At 25.4% G+C, this 23,378-nt stretch overlaps 4 protein-coding genes across 4 annotated transcripts; 2 read left to right on the forward strand and 2 right to left on the reverse strand.

Annotated features, from left to right (window-relative positions):
• Positions 1 to 117: 117 nt before the first annotated feature.
• Positions 118 to 3,847, reverse strand: MKS88_003584 (protein transport protein Sec24A; the record flags this gene model as incomplete). Its single annotated transcript, XM_067216687.1, has 5 exons — positions 118 to 182; positions 643 to 716; positions 927 to 1,047; positions 1,186 to 1,271; positions 1,428 to 3,847. The coding sequence occupies 5 exons, from the start codon at positions 3,845 to 3,847 to the stop codon at positions 118 to 120; spliced, it is 2,766 nt and encodes a 921-aa protein (XP_067072397.1).
• A 3,886-nt stretch (positions 3,848 to 7,733) lies between these two features.
• MKS88_003585 (protein arginine N-methyltransferase 5) lies at positions 7,734 to 9,758 on the forward strand (the record flags this gene model as incomplete). The annotated part of the gene is made up of 1 exon (XM_067216689.1): positions 7,734 to 9,758. One exon carries the CDS (start codon positions 7,734 to 7,736, stop codon positions 9,756 to 9,758), a length of 2,025 nt encoding a protein of 674 aa, XP_067072398.1.
• Positions 9,759 to 13,287: 3,529 nt separating this feature from the next.
• MKS88_003586 (RNA-binding protein) lies at positions 13,288 to 16,012 on the forward strand (the record flags this gene model as incomplete). Its single annotated transcript, XM_067216690.1, has 8 exons — positions 13,288 to 13,371; positions 13,817 to 14,038; positions 14,276 to 14,353; positions 14,506 to 14,667; positions 14,811 to 14,921; positions 15,140 to 15,324; positions 15,437 to 15,482; positions 15,749 to 16,012. 8 exons carry the CDS (start codon positions 13,288 to 13,290, stop codon positions 16,010 to 16,012), a joined length of 1,152 nt encoding a protein of 383 aa, XP_067072399.1.
• A 1,759-nt stretch (positions 16,013 to 17,771) lies between these two features.
• Positions 17,772 to 21,248, reverse strand: MKS88_003587 (falcilysin; the record flags this gene model as incomplete). Its single annotated transcript, XM_067216691.1, has 1 exon — positions 17,772 to 21,248. The coding sequence occupies one exon, from the start codon at positions 21,246 to 21,248 to the stop codon at positions 17,772 to 17,774; it is 3,477 nt and encodes a 1,158-aa protein (XP_067072400.1).
• Between the last annotated feature and the right edge of the window lie 2,130 nt (positions 21,249 to 23,378).

Consider the following 23,378-nt stretch of genomic DNA (forward strand, 5'->3'; position numbering starts at 1 on the left):
AATGAAAAAAGGAACGGAGGTAAGGGGCACAATATTAGCGCGAGAAATGTGTATACTTATAATAAAATATAATTCAATAATTTTTAAAATAAGAGTTCCAAAAAAAAAAAAAAAAAATTAACGACCAAGTGCCGCAGCATGCGGATTGTTCAAAGAAGGAACAAACTGCGGGTATTTGGGACCTAAAAAAATAAAAATTTCGTAAACATATATGCATATTCATGTATCTCTTTACATACGAAACAATAAACGGTCAAAAAAAAAAAAATTTTTTTTAATTCAAAGCTATAATTTGTGGGATCCAAAAAATCACTTTATGTATAAAATGATTATATATATAATAATGTAAATACAAAGTGAATATTCATTAAAAAAAAGAAAAAAAAACTGTGCTGTAAAAAAATGTCCTTCAAACAATAACATTAATATAAGTTATAATGGAGATCTTTTGCTTTGTCACTTAAAAGGGAATATTGTGCACACAACTTAACTAGGTGTAAATATGCATATATATAATCACTTATAAATCCATTTTAAAACAAATTTTGTCAAAATTATACAAAAAATAAAATCCTATCTACATACATAACTTCACACATGTATATTATGTATATTTAAAAATTGTAATTCTTTTTATCTTACAAATTTTTGCTAAAAATTCTTTTAAAGACATCATCATGTGTTGTGATCTATCTTCAATTAAACATGAGAAAAATCTACAAGGTTAAATTATATATATATATATATATATTATATATATATATATATATATATATATAATATATAGACACATAGATATACATATATAAAGATGTGTATACATAATGTCACACGTTTTTTCCTTCATGCGGTCAGAAACACATATACATACACATATGAGGATATATAATGGAAAAATTAATGAGCATATATATAGGAAACATTACTTATATTCCAATGGGTCTCCTTGCTTCACGATCAACAGTTTCATATACGAGGGTGTTCTATTTTTCCTTAACACATTAATTATGTTTAATACTTGCACACCACAAGGATTACCGGTTGACCCTAAAAAATTTTTAAATAATAGGGGAAGGGGGGGGGAAAAAAAATTACATAAATGCATCTTCCACTACAAATTAACACAACACATATATATATATATATACATACAAACATAAATACATATCTTCTTTTCTGAATTACCTATATGATTTTCCGCATATTCCGAATTTAACTGTTCTATGGATTGAACTCCAAACACTGCATACATCCACTGGGGATTGATACTTCTGCGAAGGACAAATAAAAAGTGTACCGCACGTGTGCATGATCATGTACAGGCATTTGCGCACAATCATACACATGTATGTATGGACCGTTGTACTAATTCAAAATAAAATAGTCTTTCACGAAACAGTAATGTATAGACTTATTTTTCGAAATACCTCCCTATCCACATAACAATATGTTCCCCATCTTCAACTAAGTAACAACCATCTTGTGTCATAATTTCACAAGTCAAATTCAACGTGTCAGGTAGCATAATAGAATTGTTCTCATCATAGTTACCATGATGTTTTTCTAAATTGTGTAAACTAAACATTCTTGGATAAAAATAGGCTTCTACTGATTCCACAGGTATATTTTCAACTCTTGACCAATGAAAAATTCTTAAGTCAGGTGAAATGTCTCCACTATCCCTAAAAGAAATTGACTTTAGCATACCTAAAATATATACAGATAATAACCTAGCACTTTCTGATGGTAGTAACTGTGCCGATAACACCTGAGAACAAAGTGTTTGAATTAAATTTCTTCCATCAGCTATTTTCCCTTTCTTAGTAATATCTATTGCTTGATGAGATAATAATGATACAACAACTTGAGGATTAACTGAATCTGTAATGGTTTTAATATTCTGTGTAACAGGCAAAGCATAAGTATGTAAACGAATTCTTCTTTCACCATTAGAGTTCGTATATAATAAAGCTGACTGGACATAGACCACAGAATCTTGAACTACATTTTCTTCCAAATCAACAATAATACTAAAATTTTGATGAGAGTGACAATTTGGTAAAGCTAATAAGTCTACTCCTCTGAATTGAAAATTTCCATACCAGTTAGTAATTTTCCATCCTCTACTTATTCTTATTCTCATTACTGATTCCCAAGCAATTTCTGTTGTTAATGCAAATAATAATTCCTCTCTTAATTTATCACTATATTGATGTACATTAAATTGTGGATAATAATATAAAGAACCTCCTGAATTCTTAATTAAAGGGTATATGGTAGCTAAATCGAGATTATATAATGGGCATGCAAACAAATCTACTGCAATTTGATATTGTGTTATGTTTTGTGCTAATTCGGCATATAAATTATTAAAAGGAGTTAACATTTCCACTTCTCTTACCTTGGCATCTACAACATTATTTCCTGAACTATTTGAACTATATATATTTTTATAACTACTACCTTTATCTTTTATTTCTCTATTTACATTTACTGTTAGATCGCCAATATTTGGCACTGATGATACAAAAAATAAAAGTTTTCCACCCACTTTTTTTAATACCATTACTGCTGCTTTTAATGCATTACCAGCACAAGAATCACTCATTTTATTATTTCTCCACATAGTAGGTAAATTATCTAATAACACATCTATCACATTTTGACATTCATGGGCATTTACTAAAATATCTTCAGGTAAAGGGATAAATATATCTTGTATATCTGGTACTATCATCATTTGTGTTTGTTTTAAATTTGAATTTAAATTGTAAAAATGAACAGTAGAATCAAATGTCATAATTCCAATTAAGGTACGAGAATCGAATGAATTTTTATTATTAAGATCACTATTTTTTGGTAATAATTTTTTAATAGTACTACAAACCACATCTAATAAACCTGAATTAACAGATGTCACTGTTACATCAATTAAAAATAAATAAACAGGAGGTTGCGGGGGTCTTATCATGTAATCACTTGGGGCAATAAATTCAACACTACCCGTACATAATTCTGGTCTTTGAAATAAATCTTTTCTTTTTCCTTTCTCATCTAATGGAACAAAATAAAATTGAGGTGTATCATTCACATGATAGCACATGTTACAATTCCATTTTTTCCCTCCTGCTTCGAACCTAACAAATGGGTTTATATATGTTCTACATTTTTTACATCTAACAACAGTTGAATTTCCAAAATTTACTGATGATAACTCGGGATATCCCTCAGGTATTGGAGCTAATGGTTGTATTACAAAACCTAAAGGCACATATGCTTTCTGTTTTAATGTTGTATTTGCTGGCATATAACTTACAGAACTTTTTACAAAATGAGAAAATGCATTAAATTGTAAAAATTCTTGATAAGAATCATTTATAATTGGTTGTACTACATTATTTACATGTCCGCTAGTATCATACCCTAATACGTTTCCTTGTGTTTTTAATATATTGGTAGGGCTACCTTGTACAGGAATAAATTGATTAGGCACACCTCGATATTGTGCTTGGTTATTTAAATATGCATTTGTATTTGTTCCATCTCCATATATATTTTCGTTTATATTACTTGTATTCATATGTGGTTGATTTGGAATACTATATCCTCCCTGTTGCATTTGCTGTTGTGGATGATAATAACCTTGTATATACACATTTTCATTTCCTTTAAGATTATTACTATTACTTGCTATATCAGCAGTATTATTGTTATAAAAAAAAGGGTTGTTCATTGGTTTATTTACATTATTTTGATTACTGTTATTATAAAATGTAGCATTACTATTAGCATTGATATTGCTGTTGTTGTAACTGTTTAACCCTCTATTATTTTCATATGGCTGCATTTTAACTTCGAAAATTGTCTATTTACACAAGTGATAAATGTTCTTAGAAAAAAAAAAAAAAAAAAAACTAATGTTTCCTAATTCCTTTACTAGTAAATAACTCTTGCTCCTTTGTAATATATGGAAGTGAGTAAAGGAAATGGAGGAGAATCACTATATATAAAAAATAGCTTCAAAATATAATCGCAAAAGTAAATCTAAATGTACACCTAAACAAACACATAAAATACACAACAAATATACAGGTATAAATGTATATATACCCGCAAATGTACAAGTTAACGCGTAAATATACACAATAGTGTGCTCGCAAATTACGCAAAAATGTACACGCAAATTACACGAAAATATATATGTATATGTATGTATAATAAATGTATAATTTTTTCCTTTTTCACTAATTATATTAGCTATATAATCATTTGGCTATGTATTATGTTTCTTAAGCAATACTTTTTTCATCTAATAATTTTATTATCCTTTATACATATTATATCTAATGTTTTGTTTAATTTTTTTTTTTTTTTTTTCATTATTTATGTTAAATTTCTTTCCTATGTTCGTTTTATTAAGTTTTTGCTTATTTCTGTAATTATGTGTTTAATTTTTTATGATTATGCAAAAAAATTAAGCAGTGCCACATATTTTTATGAATTCATAATAACACATACAATAATATATTTGTATGTATATAAAATATATATGTATAAATATACAAAACTTTTATTCGCTTAAGTGTATAAGTATGCACTAAATAGTTATTAACACAAATTGTACAACTTTTTGCTATTTTTTCTTAATAAGTGCTTTGTTATTATGAATATAATAATTACGTTCACATATATAATTATGTTCATATATAATATATCAACACGTTAAAATCTCTTTTTCCTAACAAATTTTTTCAATTTTTTTTTTTTTGGAATTTTACCTTATATAGGGAGCTTTATTATTTATACACTGCTACAAATCATCACACTTCAAAAATTTACAAAAAAAAATTAAAATAAAACAAACTAAAACAAAATAAAACAAAACAAAATGAAGAAAAATAAAATAAAATAAAATAAAACGATATAAAATAAAATAAAACAAAATTATTCTGTATTACAATATTTTCCCAAATTCAAAATATTCACGTAATTTTTATATTTTACGCGAAATTTCAATACAACATTTATATTACATCTTTGCGAATTCATGTTATTTTTTTATTTTAATTATGTGGAGTTTTTTTTGTATGATCTTTTTAAGAAGAATTTCCATTAAGAGGCTATTTACATATATATTTATTTTATATGTAGTTCACACACATACAAGTATTTAAATAATTTTATACTTTAGTAAATAATTTTAAATTGTACATTAAATATTATTTTTTTGGTCATTTCATAAAATTGCATACTCTTGTATGAACGTTATAATAAAGTGAATTATATAGTTCAGAGTTTTTACTGGAAAGAAGAATATATAATAGATGTACGTGGGCATATATACATACGTGTCGATATAACATGATGAAACGTATGAGTATGAGAAAAGTAGTAAAATAAGCACATTAATTTATATACCAAAACATGAACAAATTAATTGCGGAAAAACTGTAACTATTTTGTTACTATGTATTTCTTAGCATTATAGGCGAAGTTAAAAAAATTTGTGTTTATATATATATTTATGTTATTTTTGCCTTTAATCTCTTTATTTTTTTGTAAACTTGGGTCTCCTATAAAAGCCTCTGTGCTGTGCATAACTTTTTTCTTCTAAAGCGTTCCTTAACACTGTCCTTCCTTAAACTCATTTCTGTTATATTTTAACCATGTAAAAATATAATACTGTTTTTTGTTTAAACAAATATTGTTAAGACATTCATAAAGCTAAACAAACAGCGAGAAATAAAAAAAAATATAAATAATGAGAACATATACAATAAGCAAAGAAAACAGGAGAGGACAAAAAAGGAAAAGAAAAGAAAAAAAAAGTAACAGTATCACTTAATTGGCACTAAAATATATTTTACATGTTATTTGAGTATATGACACGCAAAAATTATTATAAAATCAAATTATGCACAAAAATGTATATATATATATAACGGTACACATAAGAGAATATTATGAAAATGACAGAAACTTTCTTAGTTGTTACCAGTAGTACAAGTTCTAATTCATTCTCTGTTAATATGATGTAAAGATGTTTTGTGCATTGTATCAAATTTATATCTGAAGTACCTATATCTTAAGAATGTGTATATGTAAATACTTAAAAAACTATATACCGTAAACGTAAATATGTGTGTGTGTAGGTGCATATTTAAACAGTTCTAATAATTAAAAAAAAAAAAGAAAAAAAAAACTTTTTTTTGTTTAAATTAAAAGTAGTCACTTATATGTATTAATCTGAATTATGTAAAAAGAAGTTTCTTAGAATATATTTATTTAAAATTTTTAATAAGATTAGTGAAAAAAAAAATAATAAAAAATTTCCTTTAATTTTTGATGAAAAAAGACTACATTTGTAATTATCTATAATTTTTACACTCTGTCCTTTACGCCAACTCTCGATAATTACTACTTAATCATTTTGTGTAATAATTCCATAACAAGTGTTTCCATATGTTGATGCTTACACAAGTAGTTCATATACTCTTCCAACGGTGAGATTGTATCTATTATTAACGCGCTCTTCAATTAAAATTAAATATAAGAATTGTATCTTTTGACTGGCAAATGGCGTGAAATTAGAATCTTAAAATTTTTTTTCATTTACGCATGGGCGAAATTAGCTCTTCCAATTATACTTTAGCTTATAAAATTATTCTGTTACGGTAAATATGGTATTAGTGTAATGATTTTTTTTTTTTTTTTATTACGACGAAACACCTATAGTAACACTTTTCATTTTGTTCAAATGTTAAAAGTCCAAAAACATTAGTGCTCATTAAAACAACAAATCATGTATACGAGAAATTTTTATTGCAAAGGTTTCGTTCTCATGTTTTCTAAAATATTCGATACTAAAGGTTGTACCTCTACATCGATATTAAAAAATAAAGCCCCACATTTTTTATATTATTATTTTTTTTCAAGTTTTGAGAGCTTATATGCTGTTATGAGCACAAAAAGGTAACAGAAAAACTGTTCTTAGTTAAACGGTTAAAGAGGTTATAAGAAAGCAGAAAGGCAATAATGACCATTTCATATTATTAAACTTATTTTGGAGATCATCTGAGAGTTATACGCTTTTGTATTAATAAATAATAAACTAAGCACGTATTTAATAATGTGTACTAGTATATATAGTCAAATTATCCATAAGGCATGGCATTTATATATTGTATAGATATATATGTATACATTTACTCACTCTCTTGAGCGGTTTTTCGCCTCCTCCGTTCAGTGCTATTATATTTTTGTTTCATTTTATGTTCTTTTGCTTTGAAAGTGTATGATATTTATTTAATAACGAATTGAATTTATATTACGAGCTTTTATTTCGTACCCCTTGTACAATAAATTTATTTAACCCTATCTATCATACTCAATATAATAACACTCTATAACGAGAAAAATATTGTGGTTTTACAAAAGCGTAATGTTTGTAAACACTTATTTGAATACGAAATGAAATTAATGGATTTCAAAAGTTGGGCTTTATTGAAATAGATACAAACAGAACGTATGTGTTATAAGCCTCCTCTATTTTTTTTACTAATAAAATTAAATATATACATTTAATAACATACATACAAACATACATATAAGGAGAGCAATAGTTCCTTACAAAAAATATTGTTCACGGAATACACATAGATTATCATAAAGCATATGAATAAATACGTTTGTCAAGAATACTTTTAAAAGGAATAGATTATGTAAAGGAAAAAATGCCTCTAAAAAACAAGTATGCAGTTTTAAAAATAGGAATAGAATATAATTACCATGAGGACGTAAGCGAAATAGATGATATTGATATAGATTTTTTGGTATGTAAACTGTTTAAAGAGAGCACCACAGACGGTAATCTTATTATTCCGTCTGAATATACTTCTTCTCTATATTCTAAATTATCGAATACATATAAAGTAGATCCCCTTTTTGGGAATAAATTTAATGATAGAGAAATTTGGAAAACAAAGATTTACGGTTTAATATCTGAATGGATTGATACAGATAACCCCAATGAGCATTTTAGTTCATACAGTATTGATGTATTAAACAAAGAAATACAATGGACTAGTTATATATTAATACCAAATTTAATTATTAATACACCATCTTATAATAAATGTGATAATTATGCAAGATGTATTAATGCGAATATTCATAATTATAACGGAGTATCCATAATAGTAAGGATACCAATAGCTAAAAAAATTGAACACACGAATTTGTATAGTAGTAATTCCCACAATGCTAATTGTGCAAAATCCTACAAAATTATAAACGGGTGGAATGTTTGGGCAAAATTTATCTCCTACTGTAATTATAATATATCCCATATGAACGTAGGCTTGGAACTTGTGAATGTAAAAGACTTCGAAATTAATGATATAAATTTAGATGTATGGAAATCAGAACCCGTAAAATTAATTATAATACCATTGAATTCATTTATCATTGATTCTAAAAGTGGATACCCATATTTACCAAAAAAATTAAAAGATTTGTTAATATTCTTTTTTAGAAGAAATATTGAGATAGTATTAACTGGATGGAAAGAAAGATTGAATCATTTGTATTATCAAGATAATGGTAAAAAAGACGTAGAAGGAATTAATGAAAAAATAAACTCAGATACAAGTTACTTAAAATTTTGTATGTATTATTTAAAAAGACTTTTTATGTCTATCGAAAATTTTGATAACGAAACTTTATTTGACCATGCATACTGGGACTACCTACAAATACCTTTGCAACCGTTAAAGGATAATTTATGCTCTCAAATATATGAAATATTCGAAAAAGATAAAATGAAATATGAACAGTATGAATTAGCTATTAGTAAATACTTATCCAAACGACTCCAAAATAGTAGTAATAATAGTAAAACAGTAAGTAGTATAGAATTCACTATTTTTGTCGTAGGAGCAGGAAGGGGACCACTTGTTGACTCCACCTTACGTGCCCTTGAAAAAAATAAAATTACCAATTATGAAATTTATGCTGTAGAAAAAAATGATAGTGCTATTTTAGTTCTTGAAAATAGATTGGAAGAAGAAGAATGGAAAAATGTTAAGGTTATTCATAGTGACATGAGATATGTACAAATAGAGAAAAAAGCAGATTTGATTGTTAGTGAATTGTTAGGTTCATTTGGTGATAATGAATTATTTCCGGAGTGTCTAGATGGAATACAAAAATATTTAAAGAAGGATGGGGTAAGTATACCCAAAAATTGTTTATCTTATGTTGAGCCTATATCTTGTTCTAGCCTCTATCATAAAATATGTCACAATTCTTTTTCAGGAAATAATGAAATGTTTTATGTAGTCAATTTATATTCTTATTGTAAAATATCGGAAGAACAACCAAAAGAGTGTTTCTATTTTGAAATACCCAATAAAGATATTAAAAAGGACAATACTCATAATAATCGTTATAAAAATATTAATTTTAAAATTAAATTAGATTCTTATTTGCATGGTTTCTTATGCTATTTTAAAAGTCAATTATATGATGATGTTTATATATCAATTGAACCAATTACTCATACCAAAAATATGCATAGTTGGTATCCATTATTTATCCCTATAAATAAAATCATTTTTTTAAGAAAAGAACAACATCTGTCTCTGAGTATTTGGAGACTAACTGATTGTCATAAAATTTGGTATGAATGGTGTATCAATGAACCCATTACAACAAGCATTCACAATTTCAATGCTCGACATTTTTTTATCGGAAAATAATAGAGATTAAAGTCATTTGAAGGGAGGAATGAACACCAAAAATAAAAAAAAATGCAAAGAAAAGAAATTAAAATATAATGAATAAGCAGTTGTTTAGTAGGTATCGTTTCCACCGTATTTCTGGAGTGTGTAAGCCTTTTTAATCCTTTTTTGTTTTATGTTATTCTTTCGTATATTTACTTTGTTTATTTATTTTTTTGTTCATCAATTTGTTCCTTTATTCACGTATGTGTTTGCTTATTTGTTTGCTTATTTGTTTGCTTATTTGTTTGCTTATTTGTTTGCTTATTTGTTTGCTTATTTGTTTGCTTATTTGTTTGCTTATTTGTTTGCTTATTTGTTTGCTTATTTGTTTGCTTATTTGTTTGCCTATTTGTTTGCTTATTTGTTTGCTTATTTGTTTGCTTATTTATTTGCTTATATATTTGCTTGTGTATTAGTATAATTTTTTAATTATTTATTTATATTTTTATCTTACTTTGTAGGCCTACTATTTGCTTTATTATTAATCACAAACATCGATTCTCAATTTATTTACAGTTAAATTAGATTTAGCCTTATTTGTTCTAAGAACGTTTTTATCGTACCAAAAAATATGGGATACAAATTTTAAATCAGTTTTTGTAACTAAATATTTCACTTTTTAAAATTTTATTAACCCAGTATTATTGAAATATTATTTAAGTTTTGTTATTATTTTTTTTTTTTTAAATCAGCATAAACAAAAAATTTGCGTTCTAAGCAATTACTTTCGTATTAGTTGTTTTCCTCGACTTGTTACCATTTGATGTATGTTAAAATAATGTAGTATAGAAAAGAAGCCTACGAATAAATGCACATGCATTTAATATACAAGCATATGTACATGTATGTATATATTTATAATATATATATATGGCCTACCTTAATGAACGCACTATATTTGTACGAGTGAACAGGTGCATAAAGGTTACGTTGAATAATACATTTATTAAGCTAGTGCTAATAGATGACACTGTTGTTTATTTCTATTTTCGTTATGTATTCTTTTTCATCTTCCTTTATTTATAGGAAATTATCTCATATTCTCCCTTTTCCACATTAAAAACAATGGTACACATGTAAAAATATATATACGTATTTACACATATATGTATACACACACGTACGTACACAGAAATATGTACACACACATATGTATACACACATATTACACTCATATATTTACATAAAAATATATATTTTTGTTATTATATGCTACTATTTTGTGTAAAACTTTTCCTTTCAATCCAAAAAAAAAACATGTAATAGCAACTGCTACTAAAAGATTACATTTAAAAATACAACTTTATTTCGTAATATTTTCGCACAACATGTTTATTCGTTCTTTTTTGAGTAACATTTAATTCATTATAAAAATTTTTATCTTACACATGATTTCGTCTTAACAGATTTATATTCCCCTATTGTTTTCCAATATATCTGTAATATGTAATCAAAAATGTTATACACTTTTTTTTTTTTTTTTGGCTTGTGAATTTTTATTATTATAACTAATATGTATTAAAATTTATAATAACCTCTAAATATATGTGGGAAAAATATAAAAAAATTGTTCTTTGTTTTAAAATTACCAACAAAAGCATATAAATTTTTTTTAGTGTAGACTATATAAATATATAGCATACTTTTTCGGTCAAATATTTCATTGTGTTTTTGGTTTTTTTAAACAATATAAGAATTCGCTTTAAAAAATAGATTAACGCTTCCTTTTTTAAAAATACACGCATGGAAGTTATTAATTTTTTTTTATCTCTTCTTTCAAAATTGTAGTTTCAAAGAGTTGTATAATTAGTAATACACCCATTTATCGAAATTATTCATTATTCATTATTTGTTATTTTGTCGTTTTGTAATTTTGTTATTCTGTTATTTTGTTCTGGTATTCCGTTATTCTTTTTTTTTTTTTTTTTTTTGCATATATTTAGATTCTATGGATGGATATTAGATATGTTTTATTTTTAGCTTTTTTTTTCAGTTTTTCCTTATTTTAAGTTTCTTTCCACTTTTCATATTTTATTTTTCTTTCTATTTTTTCTTATTTTTATTTATCATATTTTAATTTATTTTTATTTTTACTTTTTATCATATATATATTTTTCACACATGCTTATTTTATATATATGATAGTGAAATTAATATAATTATTTTTCACGGATTTTACACGTTATCAGAATTTGGAGAAGGCAAAAAACGTAAACGCATATTTATATATATATATATATATATATATATTAAAAAAAGAAATAAAAAAAAATGCTCTGTATTTTTAGCATAATTTCCTTGTATATTATAATAGATGTATATATTAAGATGAGTGCATATATATTTATTTAAAGGCATTATTCAAGGATCGAACTTTAAAAGTTTAAAATAAGGATAAAAAAGCGTAATAACACTAATTAAATACCCATTATATAATGTTATGTATATATTATATGTATATATGTATGTATACATGTATATATTATATGTTTATACATGTATGTATATATGTATGTATACATGTATATATTATATGTTTATACATGTATGTATATATGTATATATTATATGTTTATATATGTACATATTACGTTTATGCATATAAATATATATTTCAAAAGAGCAGACTAAAAAAAAAAAAATATATAATTTTTTATTATTATGTGTTTACTATATCTTTAGGGAAATCTTTTTCTTTTTTTTTTTTTTATATAAGAACTGTTATTAAAATATAATAAAAAAGTACATTTTAAAAGTATTTTAATATTATTTCCTTGATTGATTTTTTTTCATATACATATTTATGTATATTAATTCACTGATGTATTCACGCAATCTCATATTTTCTGTAATCTGTTTTTCTTTTGAACTTCGTTTTTACATTTTTTCCTTTTTCTTATAAGAACTATTACGTAAAACTATATAGTGTAATTAACAAAAAAACAAAAGATGTGAGAATATGAATTCGTATAAATATTTCAGTAAAAATTAATAAACGAATGATATACATTTACACAATAATAGCGTTTCTTTTAAACACAGTGAATATTTATTCACAATAAAATAACAAAGCATTATATATATATATATATATATATATGCATATATACGTACATTTATGTATATGTACAACTTATGTTCCTTCTTGTACAAATTCTTTTAAGGCCATTCTACTTCATTTATTGATTAATTTGTTTATCCTTTTACAATTTTTTTACAATTTTTAAAGTTTCAACACATATTCTAAAAAAATAGAAGATTTTTATGTTAATGGATTTAGTAAATATAAAACAAAAAAAAAAAAAAAAAAAAAAAGAAGAAGAAAAAAGTGTATTGCATTGTAGTTCATTCAGTAGAGATATATTACATTATAAAGTTGTGTAATATTCTCTTGTTAGTTTTATTTTGGTGCTAAATAGCTTGTTGTGAATTAAATTTTCAATGTCAACAGAGCTATTATATTTTAAATATACTTTTCCCATTGATTGCTTCATAGGACAACAAGATGGAATGGAACAAGAGTTTTCAGTCGAATAGTATATTTGTTTATAATTTTCCTAACGAATGGATGGAAAATGACATAAAAAAAGTAGGAAACATAAATGAATAGGGAATATATAACATACATATACATGTGCGAAAGGAGAATTATTCTGAAATATGTGCATGTGTATACATACATATGTACACACACACATACATATACACATATATATAAATACATATATATATATACACATATATATACACACATATATATATACACATATATATACCCACATATATACACACACATATATATACACACATATATATACACACACATATATATACACACACATATATATACACACATATATAAACACATATATATATATACACATATATGTACACACATATATATATACACATATATATACACACATATATATATACACACATATATATATACACACACATATATATACACACATATATATATACACACATATATATACACACACATGTGTGTGTTTATTTCTCTCATCTTGTAGAACTTTTTGATGTTCGGAACAATAAATAACATAATCATAGACAAAGATATAAACGTGTACGCATTTATACAATATAACGACAGTGAATCATCACAAAAAGCTATTGAAGTAATGAATGGAAAAGAAATAAATGGAAAAGTATTGAAAGTTACTTCGACAAAAATGGTGGACGAGTGCCTAGATATGAATTCAACAAAAATGGACTCACAACAAAAATCACAAGTAAGAAATAAAAATTATAGAAACGCGTGTAAGTACATGTATATATATATATATATATATATATTTCTATGTATACTTACCGATAAAGTAAAATAGCTTGTTTAACTTAGTATTTTTATAAATTATTTCCTTTTTTTATCTCATGACACATTCCTCTTTTAAGTTCTCTAATACATACAATAAGAACACACATTATTTTATTTTATTTTATTTTTTTTTTTTTTTTCTGTTCCTTAGTCAAGTAACGATAACAAAAAAACAACACTTTTTGTTTTTTATCTGCCTCCACACTGGAATGATCAGGATTTATTTGATGTAAAATAATATTAAATTTCTTTTTCATTATTGCTTTAAAAGTTAAAAAAATTGTGTACATATATGACTTCACATATGTATGTATATATGTAAACTTATCTGTACAAGTTTATCCACATTTATGTGTATATTTATGTTTCTCACTTTTAAAGAAATTCAAAACATTTGGAAATTTAGAGAGCGCTACTGTAGCAAAAAAAAATGATAAATCAAGTAAGGGATACGGTTTTGTTGTTTACACCGACCCACATAGTGCTGCACTAGCTATATCAAATATGAACAAGGTCGAAGTATACACAGGAAAAAGACTTAAGGTAGGAATTTCTCAAAAAAAAAAAAAGATAAAATAAAATTAATTAAGATAAGAAAAAATACAACAAAATAATGTACAACAGAAAAAAGAAGTATTTTTTGCAAATATGCCTTTCATGTAATAACACATTTGAACACTTTCTAGGTTTTGTTAAAATCTAATTCTAATGAAAACAACAAGAAAAAGATAAAACCCGGATGTACGATTTTCGTTTTTTATTTACCTAACGACTGGAGTGACAAAGATCTAAAGAGGGTAAGAACAGAGTAAATACGAAAAAGGAGAAGGAAACTTGTATGAAATAATTAATGTGAAAATTGTGGAGAATTTTATCATTTATTTAAGATGGCTATTAATTTTTCACTCTTTTATTTATGTAAAGGAATATGTTTATTTATTCTTTCGTGCTTATTTATTTGTTTATATACATGTGTAGTTCTAATTATTTGCATTATTTTCCGTATTTCTTGTAGCATTTTTCGCATTACGGAAATATATTAGGTGCAACGATAAAAAGGGAAACTAATGGAAAAAGTAGGGGTTATGGTTTCATTAACTTTGAAAATCAGCAAAGTGCAATTAATGCTGTAGCGGGTATGAATGGATTTAACGCAGGCAATAAATACTTGAAAGTTTCAATAAAAAAGGGGGAAGAACAGTAAGAATTAAACGTAACAAGAATAAATATCAGCTATATTAGAAATCAATACATGCTTATCATTTTTAATTTTAACATAATTTTTTTTTTTTTCTTTTTAAAAACTTTTTAGGTACTTGGCTCCTCAATATGTAAATATAGATAGAATGCCCAACAATGTAATATAAAAGAATGAATACTATAAGGACGATATTTTTTCGTTACTTCAATTATCAATTTGGATATAATATATATATGCATGCATGTATATACATATAAACGTAGATATATGTGGAAATATAATTCTAATTTTAGTTATTTGTTCAATTAATACATTTTTTCGAAATTTATTCTATGTATGCATTATGCATATATTAAAAATTTTCTTTTTTTTTTTTTAACATTTATTTTTATTATTATATTTTTTTTTTTTATTCCCTTTTAGTCGTATACTTCCCCGCCTCCTCCACCTCCACCTATTTCATGCCACGGAAACGATTCATCAAATTTCGCTAATAATGAAATGTATTCTATTCAAAATACGTTACCAAATAATCGATTCAATTCTCGTGTTTCTACTAACGAAATGCACCAGTCATTTATTAATAGCCAGTATGGGCATTTTCCTTATAATTTTTTTAAAAATAATGAACAAGGGGCTTACATGCAGAGATCTTATAATAAGAACTATAACATGGGGAAGACCTAAATTATTTTATTTAATTATAATTCAATATATATATGTATATATATTCATATAAATTAATTAAATTAAAATAACTTCAAGAATTGTACATGTGTATAATAATATACATATTACATATATACCCACATCTGTATATGCGCATGCCTGCTTGTGCACATCTACAAATGTATATATATATATATATATATATATGTACGTACATTTAATACACGTTCATTTAATTAACGAAAATCTTTCTGTGAAACAATGTAAAAATGTTTCTTGTAGACTTTTCATATTTTTGCTTATTCCTTATAACATATTTATGATAATATTATAAGGTTTTGAGATTCAAATATATTTATAGAATTTTTTTCTCTCCAAAAAAAAAAAAAAAAGAAGAAATATATATTGTATTACTTTTTAAATTAACGAAATGTTTATTTCAATGTTTTACGTTATAAGAAATAGCTTTTAATTTATTACTCTGTTATATATATATATGCATGATAACCTTTCAATTTTGTTTAAAAGAGAGAGAGAGAGAAAAAAAAAAAAAAGAAAAAAAAGAAGCTTAATTAAAATATATACAAAAATAATAATGAAAATAAAGCATTTTATGTATGAATTTATGTTAAATTATTTACTTTTATTTTTATGTTTGGTATATATATATATATATATACATATATAAATAAATGAACCCCATTATACGCCACTTTTTTTCTTTTTTTTTTTTTTAAATTATAAAATGTATGGCTAACTTTAAAACTAAATATAATGTAACTATAATTTTAATAATTTAAAGCTGATGACATGAATTATTGTGTGTTAAAATAAACTCATTCGTAAGTAGGAATAACTTTCGAGGAATCATTTCAACAGGTCCCTTTTCGAATTGATCATTCTCCATTATACATATTTAATACGCTTATACTCGCTAGCGAAACGATATCATATCTACATAAATGTAAACTTGCATATATAATAGTACCCAAACAAAATAAGAAAACAAATAAAAAGTAAAATATCTGTGTGCAAAAAATTTTTATCGTGCTGTGTTATCCCATTCTTTGTACCATTTCCCATAAGGGAAGAATAATAAGGATAAGGTATGAACACATTTTTCCCTTCTCTCTTGATAAATTAAAAAAGTTAAAAAATTTTAAGCTTTTGTATTCTAAAGGATAATAAATGACGCGTTCTTAAAAAAAAAAAAAAAAAAAACATATTGTTTCCTAAACAACCACATATTAAAAGCTATAATTCTATATGTCTATCTATATTTCCCTTTTTTCAAACCTTAGGAATAACAAATCGGGGAAAATATTCATATTGGTCCTCATGTCAATAATTGTTTTTCTTCTCTTTAAATGATGTAAAGTATAAGATGTAGGAGAAAACAAAAAGACGTGTGACTACTTAAAGTTGCAGTATTTAACAATAATTTTTTTTCTTCCATACTTGGAATGAGAGTTTAATTTTTTTTTTTTTTTTTTTTTCCTATTTTATTCATTCCTTTTTTCTATTGGAATAACATATTCTTATAAAAGACGAGTTAACATACATGATTTATGCCTATATATATATGATCATATAAAAACATATACATTTATATGTATATAGATACATACATACATAGATGCACATGCACATGTATACATACTTATGTGCAAACAGTAAACGATGCAGTTTTAATATTTAATATTTAAAAAGCTTAAAAATTTTTATATTATGGTAGTTCCTCCTCTTTATGTACATAGGTGGAAAGAGGACACTACTATTACTCAATAAGAATATTTTTAAATTCTTTATCTACATTATTCGTGTAATCGTTTGCCTTTTCCTTGCTTGTTATGATAACGATACTTTTTTCAAATTCTTTAACCTTTTTTTCTAACAAATCTGCAAATTTATAAAAGTCTTCTTTTTTTGTGTTCATAATTCTATTTCTAAATTCAATTCGATCTTGCTCAGATTCGTTCGATATAACCCTTAAAAAGGAGAGTTTGCTCAGTTCAACTCCTCTTCTTGGTCTGTCAATAGTACCGATAGCATTAATAATGTATCTGAGTAAATCATTTTTCGTCATAGTATCTGCCATTTTCCTTAACCCTTGAGCTGCCTCTCTAAATGTTTGTAAAGTCTTTTCTAAATTTGGATCTCTAGCAGATAAAAATACTACGACTCCATCATATTCAATATCTGCAAAAACACCATAAGCGCCATTGAGGCCTCTAACAGTTTCCCAAAGATACGAATTTTTTAGAGCTGCTACAATTACTGTAAAAGCAGGATCTAAATATTCTCCTTCATTAAACAAAACACCCGACATTGATACAGAATTCACAAACGTTGGTATGACAAAAAATTCTTTTTTCGATTGTTCCCCTTCCAGCACTTTGCTTTGTTTTATTTCATCATTCCATCCAGTACCTGTTATGTTATTACCGTTGTTGTTACTACTTCTAACACTCGCTTCATTTTCCTCAAAATACATCAAAAGATTTTTAAACGTTTCTTTGGACTTCACAAAAAGTTGATTTAAGTCTCCAGCATCAGATGTTACACTTATTATTAAATTACTCCTACTGAATATTTTTTTTCTCATTCTATTTAAAATCTGCTCAAAAGCTGGGAAATCTGTTTCTGCTAACTGTAACTGTTCTTGCAATTTTAAATAATTTTCGTATCCATATGTCACATTGTGTGCATAATATTTTGAATTGAGATGAGACTTCACATACTTCATTAATATGGAATACCCTTTTGAACTAAATGCTGTTTTCATTCCATTAATTTTTCTTTTTAATATCTCTATAATTTTTTTTTTATTCGAAAAATCGGATTCTTTTAATGCTTCTAGTACAATATCTAATGCTTCATTACATTTATGACTTAATACATGAATTTCGAAATTAAAATAAGCATGTGCGTTATATTTATCTGTAACATTTAAACGATCACTTGTAGAATATAATGCTACGTTCGACATCATATTCCCTATATTTTTCTCTCTTAAAATTACAAACTCTTCTGATGATCTTTTATTCGTTTTATTTTCAAGAATTAGAGATTTGAATAAATTTAAGTAGCTCAGTTCTTCTAGTGTTAAATTGTCTATAGAAAATATAAACTGCAGATATAAAATACCACTAGTAGGCATTTCATAAATTAGAATTGGTACTTTTGTTTCATCCACCTTTTGTATAGAACCCTCATTCATATGTACTTTTTTTTCTGTAGATAATTTGCTTAAAATGTACTTACTTTGGAAATAATTCATATTTTGCTTAAGGATGTCCTTACTAGACTTTGCATAATTATATTGCTGCATATTATTTTCTTCCTTAACCTCTGTGAAGTACACATTTACCGGAATTTCTAACGTTTTTTTATTTAAATCCGATATACTAATAATGGGAAATTTATCTAAATGTTCAGGTGATTCTACAGTATTTTTGTACTTGTTTAATTGTTCAAAATCATTTATTATTTCTTCCTTTTCCTTTTCTGTAAAATTTTCAATTCTTTTCTTTAAAGACTCCTTTTCCAATTTCTCTTGTTCATTTCCATAATGTTCATCTCCTTCAAGTAAAATAACAGCACGATGATCATTATTAATGAAATGCTTTTCAACTATATTTTCTAAATACTTAGGTTCATTTTTTATTTTATGCTTAACAACGTTTAGATGTTTTTCAAAATCAAACATTAGCATTGGATCTCTATTATAATTCAATCGTGCAGCCATTTCAAATATAAAATCGATACTTTTTGAAGTTTTTAAATTAGCTTCTTTCAACACAAATTCTATATTATTTATTGCTGCTTCTACAGCTGATTTATTGAATCCTTCTTGTACAACTTTTTTCAAAGCATCCAAAACAACGTTTTCTACTTCATAATGTACTTTATCTATACTTATATTTCTTTCATTCTTTTCCTTAATTCCTTTTAATCCTATGCTAAAAACATATTGAACAAGACTATCATTTAAACCCCTATCAACAACACTATTACCCAAACCGCATTCAATTAACGCTTTATATAATACACTCTCTGATGTATGGGTCAAAAGGTTATTTACTATTAACAAAGCATAATAATCAGTAGGGGATTCCAAACTTAAATCTACATCAGAACTTTTACTTTTCTTTGGGTTTAATAACCAGGAAATAGAAACTAAATTTTCTTTTTCCTCCGAATGATCAGCAAATTTCTTCTTAACATAAAAAGGACCTTTTTTATAATCTTGATATTTTACATCCTCAACAGCATCATCTCTATATTTGGTCAAGTCAAGTTGACTCAAATAATTGTCCACAAAATTTAGAAGTTCGGTTGGATTGTTTTTGCTAAAAAAAAATACCTTAATTTTCTTAGGGTTGTAATTTTTGTAATAAAACTCTTTAAATTCTTCATAGGTTAAATTTGGAATTTCCTTAGGATCTCCACCACTAATATTTGAATGCACATTATCTGGAAATATATACTTCATAATTTCGTAATACAAATCTTGTAAGGGATTGCTAAATGATCCTTTCATTTCATTATACACTATGCCATTAAAAGAAACCTTATAATCTTTTATTTTTGGAACATCTAAATTTTTTTCCTCTTCCTTCAATTTCTCTACTTCGTATGTCCATCCCTCTGTTTGAAATATAAATTTATTCTCAAGTACATTTGGTTGAAACACACTATCCATATATATACTCATTATGTTGAAAAAATCTCTATTGTTCATTGATCCAGCCATATATATAGTTCTATCATTAAAAGTATAAGCATTTAAATGTGTGTTTAAGGTCCCTTTTTCTAATAACCCCATAGAATCTTTATAGTTGAAATTTTTAGAACCGGATAAAACTGTATGTTCTAATATATGTGGAATTCCTTTACCTGAATGTGTCAACGTTTTAACATAAAAAGCAAATGATTGATCAACATCTAAAGGATCATTTGAACCTAATGCTATCACTTGCGTTTTTGCCTTCTTATGCTCATACACTGTATATGTCATATTAAATTTATCATTGTATCTTTTTTCAACAATATCGTAACTTTTATGTTCCGGGCATTTTTCCTGAATCCAATCTGGTGTTTTATTCATAATGGCTGTAAATGAATATAAGTTTGTCGTATTTATGGAGTAAATAAAACTGTTGGTAAATAGGTTATATTTTCTTTTATCCACTCTGCAAAAAATGCCATTGACACAATTGGTGATAATGTTTATATATCCCAAAACTTTCATTAATTTCATTTATTACGTACGTATAAATAAATAAGGTAAAATTTTTTTTTTTTTTTTAATTTTGTTTTTAAATTTAAAAACAAATTATATGACAAAGATATTTGTTTTTTTTTTATATTTATTTTATTCAAGCTATGATATTCTTTTTTTGAAGTAAATACCAAAACGATTCGTGCAAAAAAAATTGATGTACTAATCAGTGTTCGTGTTTTAGGTGTACCAACAAATAATTGTTTAAGTTAAGGTTATTTCGTAAGGGGTACATAAATATATATATATACGCATACTCATTGAGCACTTTTCTTAGTGGTACCCCTTTATATATACATTATTTATTTTGTTTTTTTTTGTACGTTAATTAAAAAAAGTTTCAAATGTTTAACCTTATTTTATTTTTATTTTTTGTCCTATTCTCTTGAATAAAAAAATTTCGTTTCACCTTTATTTACTTTATTCCATTTATTGATTAAATTTCACTTAATATAATTTTACCCCTATTTTTAATTGAAAAATTTTTTTTTTTTACTAAGTGCATGTTATATTTTAGCATTAATGGGATCAATATTTTTTAGCTTTCTGCACGCCCGTTGCTTTAATATAGTCGAATACACATATTTCTTTGCTCAATATAATTAAAGAAATATAAACATATTTGGTCATTTACAAAAATATTAAAACTTACTTGTTTTTAGAAGTATGTAAATACACGCAAGTTTATGAGTACATTTGGTACATGTAAATATTAAAGCTTTTTTGCCTCAGATGCATGTTTAAATATAAAAGTGTATTTATATATAAAAATGTGTATACACATAAAAACGTTCATAAAATTGTAGATGCATTAACATGTGTAAATACTTAGAGAATTGTATAAACCCTTGACCATGTAAACAAGTGAATGCTTAAACTCGCGGGCATATGAATATGTGTACATATAATCATTTGCACATATAAACACTTGCACATATAAACACTTGCACATATAAACACTTGCACATATAAACACTTGCACATGTAAACACTTGCACATGTAAACACCTGCACATGTAAACACCTGTACATGTAAACACTTGCACATGTAAACACTTGCACATGTAAACACATGCCCATGTAAACACTTGCACATGTAAACACTTGCACATGTAAACACTTGCACATGTAAACACTTGCACATGTAAACACTTGCACATGTAAACACTTGCACACGTAAACACTTGCACATGTAAACACATGCCCATGTAAACGCTTGCACATGTGAACACTTGCACATGTATATACTACACCTGCATATATAAGCGCCTTCAAACATACGAACCCCAGTGAAGGTAGAAATACTTAATAACGTAAAGGAAAATGTTTATAAGTGAATAATACTCCCTCTATTCGTTTGCACATACATATATATATAGAATTATTTTTTTTTTCTTAATTCTCACATAAGCATAAAAGGGAATATTTTTAAATAGTTCTGTTCCATATTATGTTCCTGAGCACATTAAGTAATTTAAAAAAGGGGTAACAATAATTTAAATGAGTAGTACTACACAAAAAAATATAGCTATTAACAAATAAAAGCAAGAAAAATGCATACATGGTAGATAAAATAATTTTTCACCTATATCCCCAAAAATGCATAATCGTTTATCATTATGTATATATGCAATTTAAAGTACATCGTTTATTTCATTGTATGGCAAAATTATTATTTGTTTTTTTTTTTTAAAATTGATACATTTCCATATACGAAAAAAATTTCCGCATATTTTAAAAAAGATCCAATATCTGCATCTCAACCAACATTATAAGTATTAATTGTTATTTAATCATATATTCATATATAAACATTCGCGATATTACTATTTTACCATTTGAATGTTTTTTAAATACTAAAAAGTAATTATACGTAATCGTAAAAAAAAAAAAAAAAAGAATAAAAATATTATTTTTCAATAATGAAAAAGTACAATGATAAAAAAATAATTACTTCCAAAAAAAAAAAGAAAATAAGCATATATGTGTAGATGCGAATAAATTACAAAACTTTAGTACTTTAAATTTTTGTATATTCTAGCATGTTTTTTCCATACACATTATTCCACTGTTTTATTATTTCCCTAATTAAATATCCTA

The sequence above is a fragment of the Plasmodium brasilianum genome, chromosome 11 (assembly GCF_023973825.1).
Source record: "Plasmodium brasilianum strain Bolivian I chromosome 11, whole genome shotgun sequence".
NCBI classification, from domain to species: domain Eukaryota; phylum Apicomplexa; class Aconoidasida; order Haemosporida; family Plasmodiidae; genus Plasmodium; species Plasmodium brasilianum.